Source organism: Lissotriton vulgaris, chromosome 6, assembly GCF_964263255.1.
Source record: "Lissotriton vulgaris chromosome 6, aLisVul1.2, whole genome shotgun sequence".
In the NCBI taxonomy this organism is placed as follows: domain Eukaryota; kingdom Metazoa; phylum Chordata; class Amphibia; order Caudata; family Salamandridae; genus Lissotriton; species Lissotriton vulgaris.
Window position 1 is genome coordinate 604,865,019 of NC_141694.1, and position 18,258 is coordinate 604,883,276.

The following is an 18,258-nucleotide window of genomic DNA, read 5'->3' on the forward strand; positions in this document are numbered from 1 at the left end:
TTGCTGAAGCATAGTAAACAACACAAGTGTGACTACATGTGAAGGATTAAATGATAATGCACTCTGAATGTGTTAAATACAGGTAAAACAAAATATAATCATATCGAAACAGAATAATAAGGAATACTTGGTATAACAACTAGAAGAATTTTCCAGAACTAATGATCCCAAATATAGGGATGTCTGTAAACGTTATTTATAGATAACATGAGAATTCGATGCGTTCATTTAGTCCAAATGGTCTCATCGACTGTAGTCTATATATCCAGTAGTTTTCTCTTTGGAGTAAATGCTGGTTATTGTCTCTTCCCTCCACTTTGTTAATGACTTCCAAAATAGTGTATTTCAGTTGAGAAACGGCATGTTTCATTTCATTGAAATGAGTGGCTACTGTGGATTTTTGATTCATGGTGCAGATGTTGGACTTATGTTCATTTAAGCGTGTTTTTTACACGCTACCAAGTTGTGTTGAGCTCGTCATGAGCATGGACGGGGTTAACCTCCTCCTTCACCCGATTACTTATAGCCTTTATTCCCCATTTGCATGGACTCAATCCAAAATTTACACAATTTAACCTAACTAATTTTTAACCTAATTTACCACCAGAAATTGGAAGAAATGCTTCCTTTTCCTCAGCTCACAAAACTAACCCAATAACCAACAAGTATTCACCAATGATGAATAATCACTGGATTTATTACTAACTTAGGCGTATGGAGTAGCTTGCTAACCGCCATACAGCCCTTCAACACATTATGAGGGGTAGTAACCACTATATAAATTCAATTGCAGTGTTATGCGTAGGATAACATTGGCCTTTTTAGTCTGCTATCCTATGGGACTTCGTTTACTCAACTCTGTCTGATTTGAAAGTTAGGATCTTTGACTCCAGTCGGTAGTTCAGAGGTATCGGACCAAGAAATGTTTGCTGGTGGCACCAGTCTCAAATCCAAACTGGTCAGTTTAGGGTTAGTCTTGATTACAGCTTGAACTAGCTATAGCTCCAGAGCAAGAAGAACTCAGGTTTACCTCATTCAGTCAGTAGAAATAGACCTCCTGAAAAAGGGTGGATAGGCTCTTTAAAAGGAAGGTATAGGTCTGGAAAATTGAAGGTACTTCATTCGCAATCTGTGAAGGTATTGGAGAACCTCCTCGACCCAGATGCTTTTCTTATTTTCTGTGTGAACAAGGACAACATCTTGGCTCTTGGGCAGTCTATCTGCTGTACACCAACCACCATCAAATTGTGGTGCCTACTGCCTTCTGTACCTTGTTCGGATTTTACTCAGATTCATGTCAGTCATCCTGGATGACGAATCCCAGCTCCTTGACATGAACGTATTTCTTCCTTCTCTTTTCAGGCATATGAGAAAGGCGATTTCTAAGGCATTTCCAAATTTGGACAAAGTCTGGAGAATGAGTGTCAGTCACGTATGTTTTCCACTTCTGATCAGGTGTGTTCTATTATTGAATGGTTGTGCAGGTGCCCCAAGTGTTCACATGATGAAACACAAACCAAGTACGAGCTGAGGGGGCCAGTACTTCTCCTCCTCCGTAGGGTGAATGCAGGGAACCTGAGCCAACCAGATGTTTGGCTTTGAAATGTTTCGGTGATCCTGCAGTCCTTGAGTATCATGTTGTTTGTTGGCCTGATTTTGAGAGCTTCTGAGCACATGGCTCGCATGTAGACCAATCCAGCCTAGTCAAGGGGTTTTGTCTATTGGCCTCAGACTAAGTTGTGCATCTCTTGCGTTTGCCGGTTGAAACAGCCACAGTACAGGAAATGGCATATGTTTGATTTTCACCCAGGTTGTGGGAATGGGCTGGATACCTTCCCCAGCCATCAGTAAAACAAATTCCTGCAGGGAGGGACTGGAAGGGTATTTGTGTAGGTTGGGATGTCCATAAAGGGTGTCGCCATGTTGCCACAAATTAAATCATCATTTTCTGCTGTGAAATGCTACTCAGCAGTCTGTATGTGCAACACACATTCCTCACACTAAAGACCTTCTTTTCACATGACCCCAACATGATGGAGGCAATGGAGCCCAGTTATGGAGGGGCTGAACTTACCTTATACTGTGGAGTGTCAGAGGGAAGTCTTCCCAGAGAGATGCATGCAAGAAAATGCAGTTTGATGCAATATATGAATAGAGCATGGCCTGACAGTTGCAGGAGGGCCAAGTGTTTTTTTGCTGGTGTGAGAAAATGCTTCTTTTTGCGTAGTTACATAAATCTTTGTGTAGACTTTGACAGCTTGGTTTTTTTTTGCTTTGAGCTTTTTGCTGCGTGAAAGAAAAGTTAATTGAATCCTTGCGACTAACTGAGCTCTAAATATAGACAAAGCCATTATCAAAAAACCTTTACTAAGCGAAGGTTTGAAAAGTATACAACTGGTGAGAGGACTTCAATGGGGGGAAATCTGAATTTTCCCCATCAGAGCTGGCCAACAAAACATATAGGTTCAGCAGGACCTTGTCCAGTGTCCAACTGACTTCACTGGATACAGCCTTCAACCTTGCCCCACTGGAGGATTTCTACTTTCATAAAGTTTTTCAGAAGGTAAAATCTTTCACTGTGTTGGCCCTCCTACTGCATTGTGGTTGGCCTCGACCAGTGCCTATGTCCTGATCAACCTCACCCATAGACGTTATGGTGTTTCCTGGCGGTTTTCAACTTAAAACCTTTGAAAAACATATCTTGGAATCCCTGTATTGGAATGTAATCATTGTTGTGCCTTTTTCCATATTAAATTTCTTGATTTTCAGAAACTCGTTGTGCATTACTATTTGTTTTTTTGTTGTGACTTTTTAATAGTTTAGACACTACTAAATATTGAACGCAAGATAAACCTTTGTGTTCTTTGCTACATCTACCAGGAGCTTACCACGTTTTAAATCTAAAAAACGGTATTTTACCTGATTAAATTTTTCTTCCCAGACATATAACTCATTTTCTTACAGCTGGTGTGTGTCTGGAGTGACAGAGTGCTTAAGAAAATGATGGTCTTAAATGTGACCCACAGAAATAGGCAGTGGCTGAGATGTATTCCACCTAGCACTTTTTATTTTTTGCTTTGTTTTTCTAAGTGAGGTGCCCATAGGGCTACCGGTATGCCCAGACAAGGTCATGCGTTCACTGTGGAGGTTATCAATGCCGAGGACCAATGGTAGGAGTTCTAAAAAAAAAGAGGAATTACCGCAATTCTATGATCTCCAACATCAACTGGTGTGAGGTTATTGCCTTGCACCTCTTAAATAAGCTCAACCCTCTGTCACCACGTTAGAGGAATGAAATGAAATGCGTTTTCCACCATAGAGGTTTAGTAGGCGCTTGATGTAGAAATTTCAACGGCCACTGTCAACTCTACCCCTACTGATTGCACTTCATAGAGTTGCTGTGGTTGTTGCTATTAAGGGCACGATCTTGGATGAAGATATTCACTTTTCTGATGTTAGTGTAATATTCAGATTTGGTTTATGCGTGTTTTTGGGAGAAAAAAGCCCTATTTGTTTTCTCATACTACTGCTCTGTTTGGATCTTTCAAATGATGTAGGTCTCATCCATGTGTGCCTTCTTTAATAAACTCCAGGGCGCATAAAGCCTACCTTTTCATCAGCCATTGCCATTCTTTTCCTTGGAAGCCTCCAGCCCATGTGAGGTAATATTATTGAATGTCTTCTTGATATGCTTATGAAGGAGAGCATGTGTCGGGATGACAGGTCACTTTTATACCCCTGAGCTTTCTTCTGAAAGAGTTCATTCTCTTTATTTCTAGATTGGGTGGAAAGGTTGGAGGGGCTTAGGGTGAGCATTACAGAAGACACTAGGCTGAGAAAATGAGAATTATTTTCGACTAACCATGGCTTCCTTATTTTCATTTTCCTTTACTAACTACCTGGAAGTAGGGCGGTTTCTTCCACTACCGCACTAGGGTCTAGCAAGGCCTAAACAAATTGACCGAAGGATTCCATTATTATCATCAGTCTGCGTGATATTGGCTCTGTTGCTTGATCTGGATATATTTTTTTCATCCCTCTAGTAAAGAAAAAAACTCCCCCACAGGATCAGAGTATGAAATAGGAAGCAAAGTATGTGATGAGGTTTCAGTTTTTCACACATTCTATTGGTTAGATAAAGCTTCATCGTATATAGGCAGTGTGGGAAAGGAGAGATTATTGTCAATCTGTCTGTCTCATTCCTTAACCGTCTTGTGCTTCAATGAGTAATACAGGCCAACATTAGATAAAAACAACATATGTCTGCTGTTGAGAATGGTTCCCCACCAAAAGAGAGAAACAGTTTGGTTGAATAGAGCTCTAAAAATGTGGATCAGGTCAAATTCTCATGCGTCTGATTTGTGGATATAGGACTTAGGGTAACAAACATGAGCAACCCCTTTATGGAGTAATAAAGTTACTTTTAAGTACTCCCTCAGTCACTCTGCTCCTGAAGTTTTTTTGTTGTTACTTGTTGCCCAGACTTCATCGTAATGTCTGGGGATATATCTCAAGATGGATGAGGAATATTTGTGAAGAAATAGCGATTGTGATCCTGCTTATTTTTATTATTATGATTTTTATTTTCCCAAAAACTTAAACAAGCTGATTATTTTTAGTAAAAATGGGCACATGCCAGGAATGTTCGTTTTTGGTAGATTTTTTAGGGCACTTCTATGGAGTTTGTTGAGTTACTAGCAATCTCCCACACAAAGTGTAGCGGTAAATCTGATTATTTGTTTTTGCTTTTTTATCTATTTTGATGGAAAGGTTCTGTTATATAAAAGGGACTAAGTATACGCTTTTTACATTTTTTTGTACTTAACACCTTGGAAAAAGCAGTAACAAAAACTCAGAAATATATTTCCCATAAATCAAAGTGAAAGAAGCGTCAACAAGTCACAGCATGTGATCTTACTAATACTCACTCTCTTGCCCAGATGTCTTTCCACTCTGAGTTCATGTTGATCTTTTTCGTTGGTGCAGAATTGCAGTTGAGTATTGTCTCTCTTGCTGCATAATGGTTCTTTTTACATGTCAGTATATGCTTTTGATGTCAAAGTCATGTGAGTTGTAACCTGTGTATTAATTGATATAGTATTTGCCAGGCGTATGTATTATAGATATTGTGTAAAGTTTACTTGACCTTAAGACCCATAATTTCGAGTACTGCCTGGAATCTGTAAGTTTGGCAATAGGTAGATTTAATTATTTTTCCTTTATGTGAAGCTCAGGATTTATGTTTCACTGGTCAAAGTTTCCTTCTTCCACTAGCTGTTTACACCTAGGTGTCTGCTTTATAGGGCACGATATCGAGAGCTCTTCCCTATCAGGTTGGTGTTTTGTTCTTGTGGACTTTAATGCTCTTATTTTAAAAGAGTGTAGAATATTGCAGGATCTATTGTTCTAGCCATACATGCACATATCTGAGTATCAAGAACAATTTTGTTTTGTTATGCGTACAGCTTTCTTTACGTAAAATGTATTAAATAAACAAAATTAATATGATACGTTGATGAAAAAATTATTACTCTGTCAACTTTAAATCCGAATGTATTATTCCTTCTACTTTTGCTCAGAGACGTCCTCCTTCCTCCTTGGGTATTTGTTAAAATATTAAAGCTTTATTTAGAGACATTATTTATTTGAGGTTTCCTTTATGGCGCATAACTGTCTCTTTCCATTAACTGAATACCAAGTCAAAATTGTTTGAACATTTGAAAATAACGCATAATTCTGAGCACTGCTTGTTCATTACAACCGTAAAAACTGTGATAAAAGCAATTAAGCTGTTAAATACTGACCTGTACTTTGCTGTTTATGCACGTTTTGCTGAGTGACACACTTTTGCTGCAAATATACTAGTTTTGTTGGAAGTTTTAATTTGAGGGAGAAATTACTGTTCCAGTCTCAGTTCACCACCCACATATGTAACCTTCTGAGAGTGGGGAATAATCCGTGAACGCTTTAGATTCTCTTCTGAACAAATTCAGTTATATTCATGGTGCCAGTAAGTACTTGGAGCATTGCAGTTTTAAGGTTCAGGCGAAACTGGTAGCTTTTCTTTACAATTAAATACATATCTTCTTTAAGTTTTTGCTTATTAAAACTAGTTTTCACACACAAGTCTTTTATAGATGGGAACTGTATTTTTCCCACGGTCTTCTCTGTCTGACTGCCATTATGGTGTTTAATGAGAACTTGTTCATTTTAGATCCGGTTGTATGGGTAAAGTCATACTCAAAGTACTTAGCAAAAAATGTATAGTGTTGCCCATAGCATTATTTATCGTTTTGACTGCTAACATTTTGTTTTCTGCTCTACTTAGATGTTGTTTTCTCCCAGCATCCCGTGAGACTTTGCTGCGCCATACAAAGAGAACAAAAGCTTGTTACTTCATCGTGACTCAGATCTAGATGTCTCCTATGTTCCCCATGCTTACAGTTCTGAGCATGTTTTATTATATGTGCCTTCGGCGTCGGGCGCGGACAGCTACCAGGGGAGAGATGTTGAACAGCCGTAGAGCTATTGAAACTAACAACCGAACACTGTCCATGCCAGCGGAAATAGTTCAGTATGCCAAAGAGGTGGTTGATTTTAGCTCTCACTATGGGAGTGAAAACAGCATGTCCTACACCATGTGGAATTTGGCATGGACTCCCAGTGTTTATCCAAGTTCTGGCGACTTCACACAGACTGCTGTCTTTCGAACCTATGGCTCTTGGTGGGAGAAGTGCTCTAGTGCTCCACTGCCTTTCAACCGGACACCACTGGATTTTTACAGCCAGGAGTATGTAGAACTTGTCTTCGAACAGCCAGTTTATCCCACAGCGATTCACGTTTTAGAAACTTATCACCCTGGTGCAATAGTGAAGATTCTTGCTTGCTCGGCAAATCCATACTCCCACAGCACTCCAGCTGATTTAAGGTAAGCTTACACTTTAATCTCATTATTAAAATTGCTTCATTTGCGTTGCTCGTAGAAACATGTTTGAAACATGTGTGAATATTGGAAAGTTTGGATTAGGAGCAGGTACTAAATAGAATCAAACTCTGCATTAAGATAAATACAAATTGAAAGACTGTATAAATAGGGCTTTGATTCATATAGTTATAATTAAATCTGCAGGAATGATTCGTGAATGATTGCGAATTTTACAGTAAGTATTAGGCTGTCTATTGACGGCGTGTGCTATCTTCTGAAAGGAGTAGATGTTTGGGCAGAAATATGCTAAGTTCATTATGCATGTGCAGCAAAAAGTAGAAAGGCAACTAGAAGGAAGGTAGGTAAGAAGTGATATGAGAGCAGTGTTGGTTAAGCTAAAGATCAGGCTTTGCAAAAGAGAATGGGTGGGGGCAAGAAATCTGTGCTTTTTGTTTTTGGCATATCTAATAATTCTTATCAACCTTTTAACACAATTCTAACAATTATTTGGACACTACTTGTGTCATTGACCAAATGTCAATAGTGTAAAATGCTTTCATCCCTACCTATGAACTTTACTCTTTCTTCACATTGTATCACCGGATGTCATTTTCCATGGCGCAAAATGTGCTATCTTTAACTAGCATTACCAAAACATTATATTCTTCGATTCTCCACTTTAGATCAGGTCCGTGAATTCATGTTTGGAAGGCGTTGTAACCCTTATTTATCCTCAAGCGATGGCAGAATCCATAAAAATTGGGATATTTCACTGTATTATGACTTGTTCATTTTGTAAACTGAAAGGGCAAGTTTTGAAGAGACACTGTGTTATCAGTCGGTATGTCCGGTTGCTGTGTATGTATACATCACAAAAAGCTTTCATGAGTTGCTGTAAGTCTGATTTAAAGGTGGGAAAGAAGGTTTGTCATTGAGGAGGAAGGATTTCTAAATTGGCTAGTTTTGGATAGGCCTAGGCGAAATTTTTAGTACAGAAACGCAATCTTCTGTAAATTCTGAGTAAAGGGTTTCACGTAATGTTTTATTTCTCTCGCTTATGCCTTTTCGTTTAATGTTGCTTGCTTGAGACTGATACAATTAGAAAATGAATTGCAGGTACCAGTCAGACTGGATGTGTGCCACCAAAGAATGGAAAATTAATTATACGTTTCTGTATATTTTTAAAAAAAGATATATGGTGTACTGAAGTACTTGAAATAAAGTTTAAAAAAATTGATAATGTTAAAAAAAATAGAAATACTGTACTACACTATATTTCACAAATGTTATGTACTACAGTGTATTTTCAAATTTTAACATTTAATTATTTACAAATAAGTCTGTGGAGTAACGTGGTAATAGTTGCAGAATACTTCAGTTTTTTCCCCTCCTCATATCACCATAGCTTCTGCAAACTCAGGCTATCACATGATTATTTTCTGGCCTTCAGCTTGTCGCATTTGCATTGGCCAAGGGACGCACCGACTGAGTTGAATGACCCGTCACTGATAGCGGCACCTCAGTGTAATCATAGGACCACTCGTTCTGTCAGTTCCGATATGAACATACTATCCCACCTGGAAAAAGCCCCCCCCCCCCCGCCTGAAGTGTCCAAAGTACCCAGAAGTATCCTGCAGTTTTTAAACTGAAGGGTCATACAATACAGATTCAGGCCTGGCAGGTCTAGGCCCTCCTTCACAAGCCTGCATCACAACTTTTTCCGCACTAACCTAGGCCCATATAAAGCCTGTTATTTTCCCCTGAATCTTGTCTAAAGCCAATTGTGGGAATGTGAGCGGATACAATTGAGAAGATATATCAACTTGCCAAAGATCAAAGCTTTTATCAAATACACTCACCCATAGGTTAATGGCATATTCTTCCTTCTAGCTAGTAATACGTCCACGTCCTTCACTACCATCCCTAGATTATGCAGTGGAATTACCCCCAGGGGATTGACTGGAATAATGCCCATCTACTTGATCTCATGCCGCCGCTGTCCAATCTGCTACATTCCAGCACATCACCTCTGACTTGGAGTTCAATTCAATTCAAGAAAACTTTATTCGGTTTGTAGTTCAAATCATGAAAGTTGCACAACATAAAAACAATTTAAATGACAGTGCTTGTGTTAAGATGACAACCAAAACAGCAATAATAATTAATAAATAGATAAAAAGAGAGAACCTGAGGAAAACACTCTTTACTGATCCATGTAGTTCCTAGAGTTGACAATAGCTTTTAAAAAACCCACTATAAAAAATAAACAGTCCTCTTTCAGTAGTTGCCAATACACCAATGCAGGACGAACCTGTCTAAAATTCATTCTTTTTAAAATAGGAACCAAATAGCGTTTACGAGGGAAATCATAAAATTGACATAAACATAAAATGCAGCATATTCTGTGGAGAATGTCCGTCGCAGCCGCAGCGAGCTGCCACTTTACCTCTAGTAAAACATTTGGGTCTGGCAAGCAGAAGGTGAAAAAGGTTCAGCCGAAACCTGGTTAATAAAACATTTTCTTGTGTGGACAAAGACCCCATGAGGTATAGCTCTTCCCTAGGGGTTGTTTTAATCATTATGTATGTCCGCACGATAGATTTCTGTACCTCCTTGGCTTCCCTTTCCATGTTCCTTTCTGACAAAAAGGCTACCTTGATTACCTCCAAATCCCTCTTAGTAATGCATTCGGGATTGCTAAATAGGTCCCCCCGACCTAGCCTTCCAAAGTTTTTATTCACATAACTCAGCCACAGAACGCGAGCCGAGTTATCAAGGGCCATGCAATCTCTTATAATCAGGTGAATGAGAGGGAGGTCTCTATTCAACCAACTTTTTAACCAACAGGTCAGGGGTCGCAAAGAGAGTACATCATTTACATAAGGGACCCTCAACTCCTCATGGACCACTAAGTTGGATGTACCCCATGGAACACATAATAAGCGTTTCAAGAAGCCGGGCCGAAGACGGCTGAAATGCCAGAAACCGGTCCCCGGTAGCTTGTCTCCTTTCTGGTGAAGAATTGGCTTGGTAGTTTAGTCTGCCCTGTTCCCATGATGCACTGGGCCAGGGACAGACTGATTTGCATATAGCCAGGTTCTGAGCTGGGATGGGGCAGTGAGATAAATAACGGTGATGGATCAAGCCCTGATCTTTGGACTGGGTAAGAGTGGTCTGCTTAATTCAGACACTCTGTTCATCACCACCCCCTTTTCTGAATCATTTTTGGCCACTATAGGTGTGGCAGGGTATACTCAGACATGAGTCCCTTTCTCACTGCTCCATCAGGATTCAAGCAAGCCGGGCCGAAGACGGCTGAAATGCCAGAAACCGGTCCCCGGTAGCTTGTCTCCTTTCTGGTGAAGAATTGGCTTGGTAGTTTAGTCTGCCCTGTTCCCATGATGCACTGGGCCAGGGACAGACTGATTTGCATATAGCCAGGTTCTGAGCTGGGATGGGGCAGTGAGATAAATAACGGTGATGGATCAAGCCCTGATCTTTGGACTGGGTAAGAGTGGTCTGCTTAATTCAGACACTCTGTTCATCACCACCCCCTTTTCTGAATCATTTTTGGCCACTATAGGTGTGGCAGGGTATACTCAGACATGAGTCCCTTTCTCACTGCTCCATCAGGATTCAAGCAAGCCGGGCCGAAGACGGCTGAAATGCCAGAAACCGGTCCCCGGTAGCTTGTCTCCTTTCTGGTGAAGAATTGGCTTGGTAGTTTAGTCTGCCCTGTTCCCATGATGCACTGGGCCAGGGACAGACTGATTTGCATATAGCCAGGTTCTGAGCTGGGATGGGGCAGTGAGATAAATAACGGTGATGGATCAAGCCCTGATCTTTGGACTGGGTAAGAGTGGTCTGCTTAATTCAGACACTCTGTTCATCACCACCCCCTTTTCTGAATCATTTTTGGCCACTATAGGTGTGGCAGGGTATACTCAGACATGAGTCCCTTTCTCACTGCTCCATCAGGATTCAAGCAAGCCGGGCCGAAGACGGCTGAAATGCCAGAAACCGGTCCCCGGTAGCTTGTCTCCTTTCTGGTGAAGAATTGGCTTGGTAGTTTAGTCTGCCCTGTTCCCATGATGCACTGGGCCAGGGACAGACTGATTTGCATATAGCCAGGTTCTGAGCTGGGATGGGGCAGTGAGATAAATAACGGTGATGGATCAAGCCCTGATCTTTGGACTGGGTAAGAGTGGTCTGCTTAATTCAGACACTCTGTTCATCACCACCCCCTTTTCTGAATCATTTTTGGCCACTATAGGTGTGGCAGGGTATACTCAGACATGAGTCCCTTTCTCACTGCTCCATCAGGATTCAAGCAAGCCGGGCCGAAGACGGCTGAAATGCCAGAAACCGGTCCCCGGTAGCTTGTCTCCTTTCTGGTGAAGAATTGGCTTGGTAGTTTAGTCTGCCCTGTTCCCATGATGCACTGGGCCAGGGACAGACTGATTTGCATATAGCCAGGTTCTGAGCTGGGATGGGGCAGTGAGATAAATAACGGTGATGGATCAAGCCCTGATCTTTGGACTGGGTAAGAGTGGTCTGCTTAATTCAGACACTCTGTTCATCACCACCCCCTTTTCTGAATCATTTTTGGCCACTATAGGTGTGGCAGGGTATACTCAGACATGAGTCCCTTTCTCACTGCTCCATCAGGATTCAAGCAAGCCGGGCCGAAGACGGCTGAAATGCCAGAAACCGGTCCCCGGTAGCTTGTCTCCTTTCTGGTGAAGAATTGGCTTGGTAGTTTAGTCTGCCCTGTTCCCATGATGCACTGGGCCAGGGACAGACTGATTTGCATATAGCCAGGTTCTGAGCTGGGATGGGGCAGTGAGATAAATAACGGTGATGGATCAAGCCCTGATCTTTGGACTGGGTAAGAGTGGTCTGCTTAATTCAGACACTCTGTTCATCACCACCCCCTTTTCTGAGTTATCAAGGGCCATGCAATCTCTTATAATCAGGTGAATGAGAGGGAGGTCTCTATTCAACCAACTTTTTAACCAACAGGTCAGGGGTCGCAAAGAGAGTACATCATTTACATAAGGGACCCTCAACTCCTCATGGACCACTAAGTTGGATGTACCCCATGGAACACATAATAAGCGTTTCAAGAAGTTGTTTTCCGATACTTGAAGGGTATGACCAGCATTATATCCCCATATTTCGCTGCCAGTTGTTCACTAACCCGATAAGGCCCCAAACTTCTCCACCAACTTTCCACTCTAGAAATAATCCAAATAGTGTTGGATGTATAAATAATCAGATCGTCTGCATATAATGTGATCTTGTTGCTATAATGCGGGAAACAGAAAGGAATTACTTGAGCGTCCCTTCTAAGTAGCTGGGCAAACAGCTCAATATAAATATCAACAAGTATTTGCAATGCAATAGGTCTCGCATTTACAAGAGTTTGAGCTACTCACATTGCAAATAACAATGCCTTTTATTTTTATTCTAGTTTTTAAAACTTAAATAAAATGCATTCTCATTTACAATGCCAATAGCTTAAACTCACGTAAATGCGAGACCTATTGCATTGCAAGTGCTTGTTCTTCTTGCTGTCAATCCATCCACTGTGGTTTGAACATAGATACTGACATTCCCTTAGGAGTGTCATATAGCTACTTCTTTTCTAAATACTGTTAAGTTAGCATGAGTTTATTAAATGTTTGCACGCCGTTTTCATTCTTGCTTCACTTTTGCACACGACACATAATTGTTGTTTTAGCTTTCAACCCAAAAGAGCTTCGTGATTTACTAGAGAAATAATATGTTATTGCTCTGATATCAGTTTTGTTCTGCACTCTGTCTGCACAGCGAGTGCTGAAGGCTACACGGAAAACTTAACCCAGTGTTGTGGTAAGGTCTGATCTTCGCACCCCTATAGCCATAACACACATGCTGCTGCCAAAATCTGGCTCTAGGCGAGTTTTATATTGTTGTGCTGAACGCACAAAAACACACTTGATGCGCTTCGCATGCAGAGAGCTGGTGGAAGGTGATGTGATCCTCCTGCCACTGAGATTTTAAGGTATGGGCTCGCCCTGCTAAAACCCAAATGAGTCCTTCATAGATATAAAATACTATGCTAAATAGGGAGAGTGTGAATTAGACATTGTTAATTTCTATTCATTTCAGCATATTAGCATGCTCTCACCATTCGCCTTTTATGGACTGATAACTATGCTGATAACTTTGTTGCTTATAATATGTTTGCTAGTATTATACAAGATACTGCGTTTGAGAACCTTGCATTAGTAAATAAATATTTCAAACATGCACGTGTCCTCTTTTACTCCACGTTCTGGTTTGTGATGATTATATAACGAAAGAGTGTTCATGTGTTCCACGATTCCTGAGGTACTCTAAGTTCATGTTCTGCTCTGTCTAAGCATTGGGAGTTTGGTATGACCAATGAGACACTGTAGCTAGCTCGGTAAGGGGATTTTGAGTACTGAGGTGAGTTTTGGGCCATCTTAATTCACCGAGGTTCCAGGTCTCTATGCACAGTTCTGTAGGAGAACGGAATTCCCGCTACAGGAGGAAGGATTGCGATAAAATCAGATTGAACTGCCATCAGCTCATAGATGAAATATCTGACTTCTAGCCAGCAAGGGGAAGCACAGCCAAAGTGAGGCGAGGCCATTGCCATGCCCTAGTAACACAACTTACTAGATCTGCACTTTAACCACAGTCACTTTATAACACTGCTTGTCCACTGATTAGCATAGTGTTGCATCCGCCCAGGAGGGCCTCCTAACAATAAAAGGGCAAGGACAATGGGTGCCAGTCATCTGCCCTGGAAACATGGCAAAATAGACCTGAACTCGACAATCCCAAGCAAGAAAACCCTTAGCCTCCCTATTTTATCATGGATGCACGAATTCTATAAACTTTCAAAATTCCTCTAGGGTATCGAGAAGGCAAAAACTAGAGGTGTGTCATCAGTGCCCAGCACCTTCAATGTATTCTACTTTCATATAATAATGTCTGAGCCTCTCTTGCGTTCCGGGAAGGGGTTTAGGGGTGGGCTGTGAAGAAGTAGCACTGGGGCCGTTGCCGAGCTAACAATGGTTTGGGAGAGGCACTCACTGCTGAATGGGGTACAGTATGGCTGTAAAACCCGCTTTATATACCTGCTAATGAGTAAAAGCTGTGAGAATAAACTCACCCCTCCTATACCTATCTGAGTGGTGTATGGTGTAGGAAGTGGCACTCCTCCTGCTGCCATACTCTTAAGAGGGGATAGTGTGGGAGTGGTATTCACGCTACACTCTCAACTAGTGAGTAGAGATTTGTTTGTCAATGGCACCTGCCCGTCAGATGAGTGGGAAATTATGAGGGGATGGCAGTCAGTTTGCACTCCTGAATTTGTTGAGACCGGCACCACACTAATGTTAAGGTCACAAGAGAAAAATCAGGATTCTGTCGGGTGGGGGAGATGGTGGGTGTTGCTCATTCTTCCAGAAGAACTACATTGAAAACACCAGAAGCTTCTCCTGAAAAGGTGCACTTTCATGTCCATCACACACCGCAATCGCACACAGACACATGCTATTGCTGTGCATATTCAATGTACATTCATGTTGCGATCCACAAGAACACTGATTAAGAAGAAGAAATATCCAAGCCTTGCAAGTTTGAGTAATCTTGGGAAAATCCACTACTCTTAGGCACGTGCACTAATGCACTAATGCAGATCAGCCCAAGCATATAGAAGTTTGACTGCAACTACCTTCTGCATTTTTCTACCAATCTGGTTCAAGAAATGTGACCTTTAAAGACCTTTTAAGAAGTAGGTGAAGCATTTCAGCCACAACACACACAGCAAAAAGCCCTAAGCTCGTCTAGGAATGTAATGATTAAAAACAAAAACAAATGTGCTAGCTAACCATGCAAACTCCTGGGTAAGAACGTAAGGCCACAAAATCGAAAAAAGGAATATATACATTGCACTAAAGAATCTCATATATGGCACTAACAAAATATCGTCAGAATCTCCTTTCATGGAGGATTCATTTTAAAACAAATAAATCAGTACCGAATATTTAGGGCAATGTGGATGAACTATTGGCATTATAGTTTCTATAGCACTTTAAAGGGTGTTTCTTTGCTTTCCTAGCTCAGTAAATCATCATGCTTCAGCAATCTCAAAAGTGCCCTCGAGTGAGGAAAACTGAGTAGGTTTGTTCTAATATACAAGTGCTCTGCATGTTGCTCGTTGCTGTAAGATGTGTCTCAGTGGTAGCAAAGAGGGAGCTTCACTAACACTGCTGTGGCAGTGCAGTGCCTAGAAAACAGATCTGCCTTTGGGCCTACAAAGCACAGGAAGAAAGCCTCGTGTGCTCCGAGTGAAAGCATTCAGATGCAGTGAGATCTGATTGGATGAAAACGAGGACTGCACGTTTAAAGTTTCCTGTCAGGAGGAGTCAGTCCCTAGAGTAAGGCGGTTGGTATGAGAGTCTGGAGTCGAGACATGCCGTCCAATGGTTAGAGAGGTAGGGTGGGTACACAAACACAGACCTACATTTTGCGCAGGAGCTGGGAGGGGGTGCTGAAGGGAACGAAGGTTGTGTTTGTCTCTTGTTCCGTTGCAGGATAAAAGAATGCTGGACAAATTAGAAGGCTTTGTAAATACAGGGAAGTACAGGGTTTCGGCTGCTTCAATAATATCAGCTAGGTGAATTGTGAGCCAGGTTTTTTAAATGTTTTTTATATGTATCTGTTGAGCAAGAAAAGAGAATGTCACTGAGGAGGAACTGACACGGAATTAAGGGAATGGACACTCCTGGCACCTAATGTATTGTGTTTACACAAGTATTCCGAAAATAAGTACTGTACATACGAATTTGTGCATGACCTAAGGTTGTGTCATCATTATTCCTTGATGGAGGAGAAAGCCAAGTGGACCTAGAAACTAAAAATGTCTACAGACTCAACCTCAGTTTGGGAGTAAATGGCTGAAACAGGATGGGTTCAAGGCAAGACTATGGTACTTGGAAATATAGAAACGAGAAGCATGCCATGATGGAGCACAGCACACGAGGAACTACAGTGAACACTGTGAGGCACACAGGCTAACTCGCCCTATATGAGAGGAACACTCCAGCTACGAGTATGAAAGCAAACAACTGTAAAGTTTTGCATCCTTCTCTTATCCACTGTCCTGGCTGACTTTAACAGAAGTCAGACTAGTCAGTGGGCTGGCGAAGGAAAAAACAATTTTTCATGATCAAATAAACCACTATGAGAATTTAAAATGCTGACAGTAAATTGATGTCGGGGCTAGAGACTGTTTATGCACCCTCATTTAGAGAATTGAACCTAATCTCATGAGCGTGATTAAAAAACTAAAGACCGTTTTTCTATGGCACCTCTCCAAAACAATCATCCAGTCTGGCAAGGGAAAATTCACAACGCCTCATTATTTAAAAATCCAAATACCTAGTTAGACCTTTCTAGGAGGAGACCCACAAACAAGGGGAGCGGGCACCTCTTCTGAGGAGCGGGCACATGATCCCACTGTATGTTCAGCTCACGGGGAAGCAGCGCGTGAGAAGCACGCCGCACTGAGAGGTGCGAGAGAATGAATAACCAGGAAAAGCGGAGGCGAGCAGCTCACCTGCAGAGCAGTGGTGCAATCCTGAACCAGCCAGAGCCGCTGCTCACGAGTCCAGAGACAGGGACGGCAGCACTGGAGTCTCCTCACCGGGGCACTTGGGCGGAAACCTGGACTGGAATCCCAAAAGGGAGGAGGGATGGCTGACAGGACGGAGCCCCGGACTTCAAGCCCGGCCCCTCCTTCCACAGATCTCGTCCTGTGCAGGGCGCCAGGCCTGGGAGATGAAGCCCTGCAAGTTAAGGAGAAAAGAGATGAGAGGGAGTATGCGCACGTTGTGCTTAAACGACGCAAGCTGTACGCGTGCACATCGCCTGTCTTCCCAGCGAGTGCACATGTCCTGCGAACCTTCTCCAGAAAATCGACAACAATAGACCTCGCCAAGCGAGCAGCGCATGCGCTTAGTCGCTAGGCGAGACCTAAAAAGGAGAGGAGACTGGGTGCAGCCCTTCCATGTGCCTGTACGAATATCTAAACTCCTATTCATGTTTGCTACGTGCGGCACCTGAGGAAAGTTTTCCCCTGGCTTAATTTCTCCGCCAGGAAAATGCTGATCCAAGCTCTGATAATCAGCCGTTTACACTATAACAATGCTATGCTGATGGCAGCCAATGAAACCCTCTTGGCCAAATTGCAGATGGTGCAAAATATGGCTGCCCGGTTAGTCTGTAATCTCCCGGCAGGTTCTTCTTCTGCCCCTACCTCCGTTCCATTCACTGGCTTCCGGTCAGGCACATTGTCTTTAAGATTTGTTGATTTGCTCATAAAGCCTTATTTGGCAGGTCTTGTTTGTATCTTAGAGACAAATTAGCTACTACTGTCCATCTCACACATTGGGATCCAGTGATAAGGTGCTGCTGTCCAGCCCCCGCATCTCAAGATGTGGGGGCAGAGTCTTTCCCTACAGTGCTCCAACGACATGGAATCAGCTTCCAGGCCACCTTTGCTGTTGTTTGGATTTTGCTCAGTTTAGAAGACTGTTAAAAACATGGCTGTTCTAAATTACAAGATGTGATTCATGTGGAAGTTAAGTGCCGAGATACACCTTCGGGTGTGATTAGTTGCACTTTATTAAATGAATATAAAATGACATAACACAAGACTGCACACAATCTGTCAACGGTATTGTCTTCCTAAGAAGTCCCTGTTTTTGGCTCTCCCTCTTATTACTGTTTTATGGTCTCAGGCCATCTTCAGCTGGTGCTGCAGCTACTCTCTCAATGATCCCTAATTGTCCTGTCTCTTCTTGTGCCAACCCATTTCCCTTCTATGCCCAATTCCTCAGAAAGCTTTTCTGCTTTATTCTTCCTGGGCTCCATTCCAAGATGGCTCTTCGGGCATGGCACACATCATACCAGCCAATGGAGTATCTCCTTAATGAGCACAAAGGCCTCTAAAGCCGCCAGTTGTACCATGTCATCCAGGGAAGCAACTGTGACTCATTTGAAACTGTGAGCTAGAAGTGAGTCACTTATCTGACTCCCCATCATGAGAATCTTAAGGAGGGTCCCTCTCCTCAGGTGTGTGCTCTGCACCACCATGGTCCTGCTGGTAAGAAACTATGCAATAATTTAAACTGAAGAGAGGGTATTCTAAATGATGTGTACTTTCATACACACCAAGTACATTACACCGAAAGCAGGTCTCTCCCCTGTTGTAAAGTAGCAAAAGACAGCAGTGGCTAATGACACCAACACAC

The 18,258-nt window shown here is 42.1% G+C and overlaps 1 protein-coding gene across 1 annotated transcript in view; it reads left to right on the plus strand.

The window, feature by feature from the left end:
* Positions 1-18,258, plus strand: part of FBXL4 (F-box and leucine rich repeat protein 4) — a 267,402-nt gene that overhangs the window by 63,427 nt on the left and 185,717 nt on the right. Inside the window, exon 3 of the mRNA XM_086926627.1 lies at positions 6,329-6,928. Within this exon, the coding sequence (XP_086782753.1) occupies positions 6,417-6,928 (512 nt within the window). The 5' untranslated portion in view covers positions 6,329-6,416. The remainder of the gene's footprint in view (positions 1-6,328; positions 6,929-18,258) is intronic.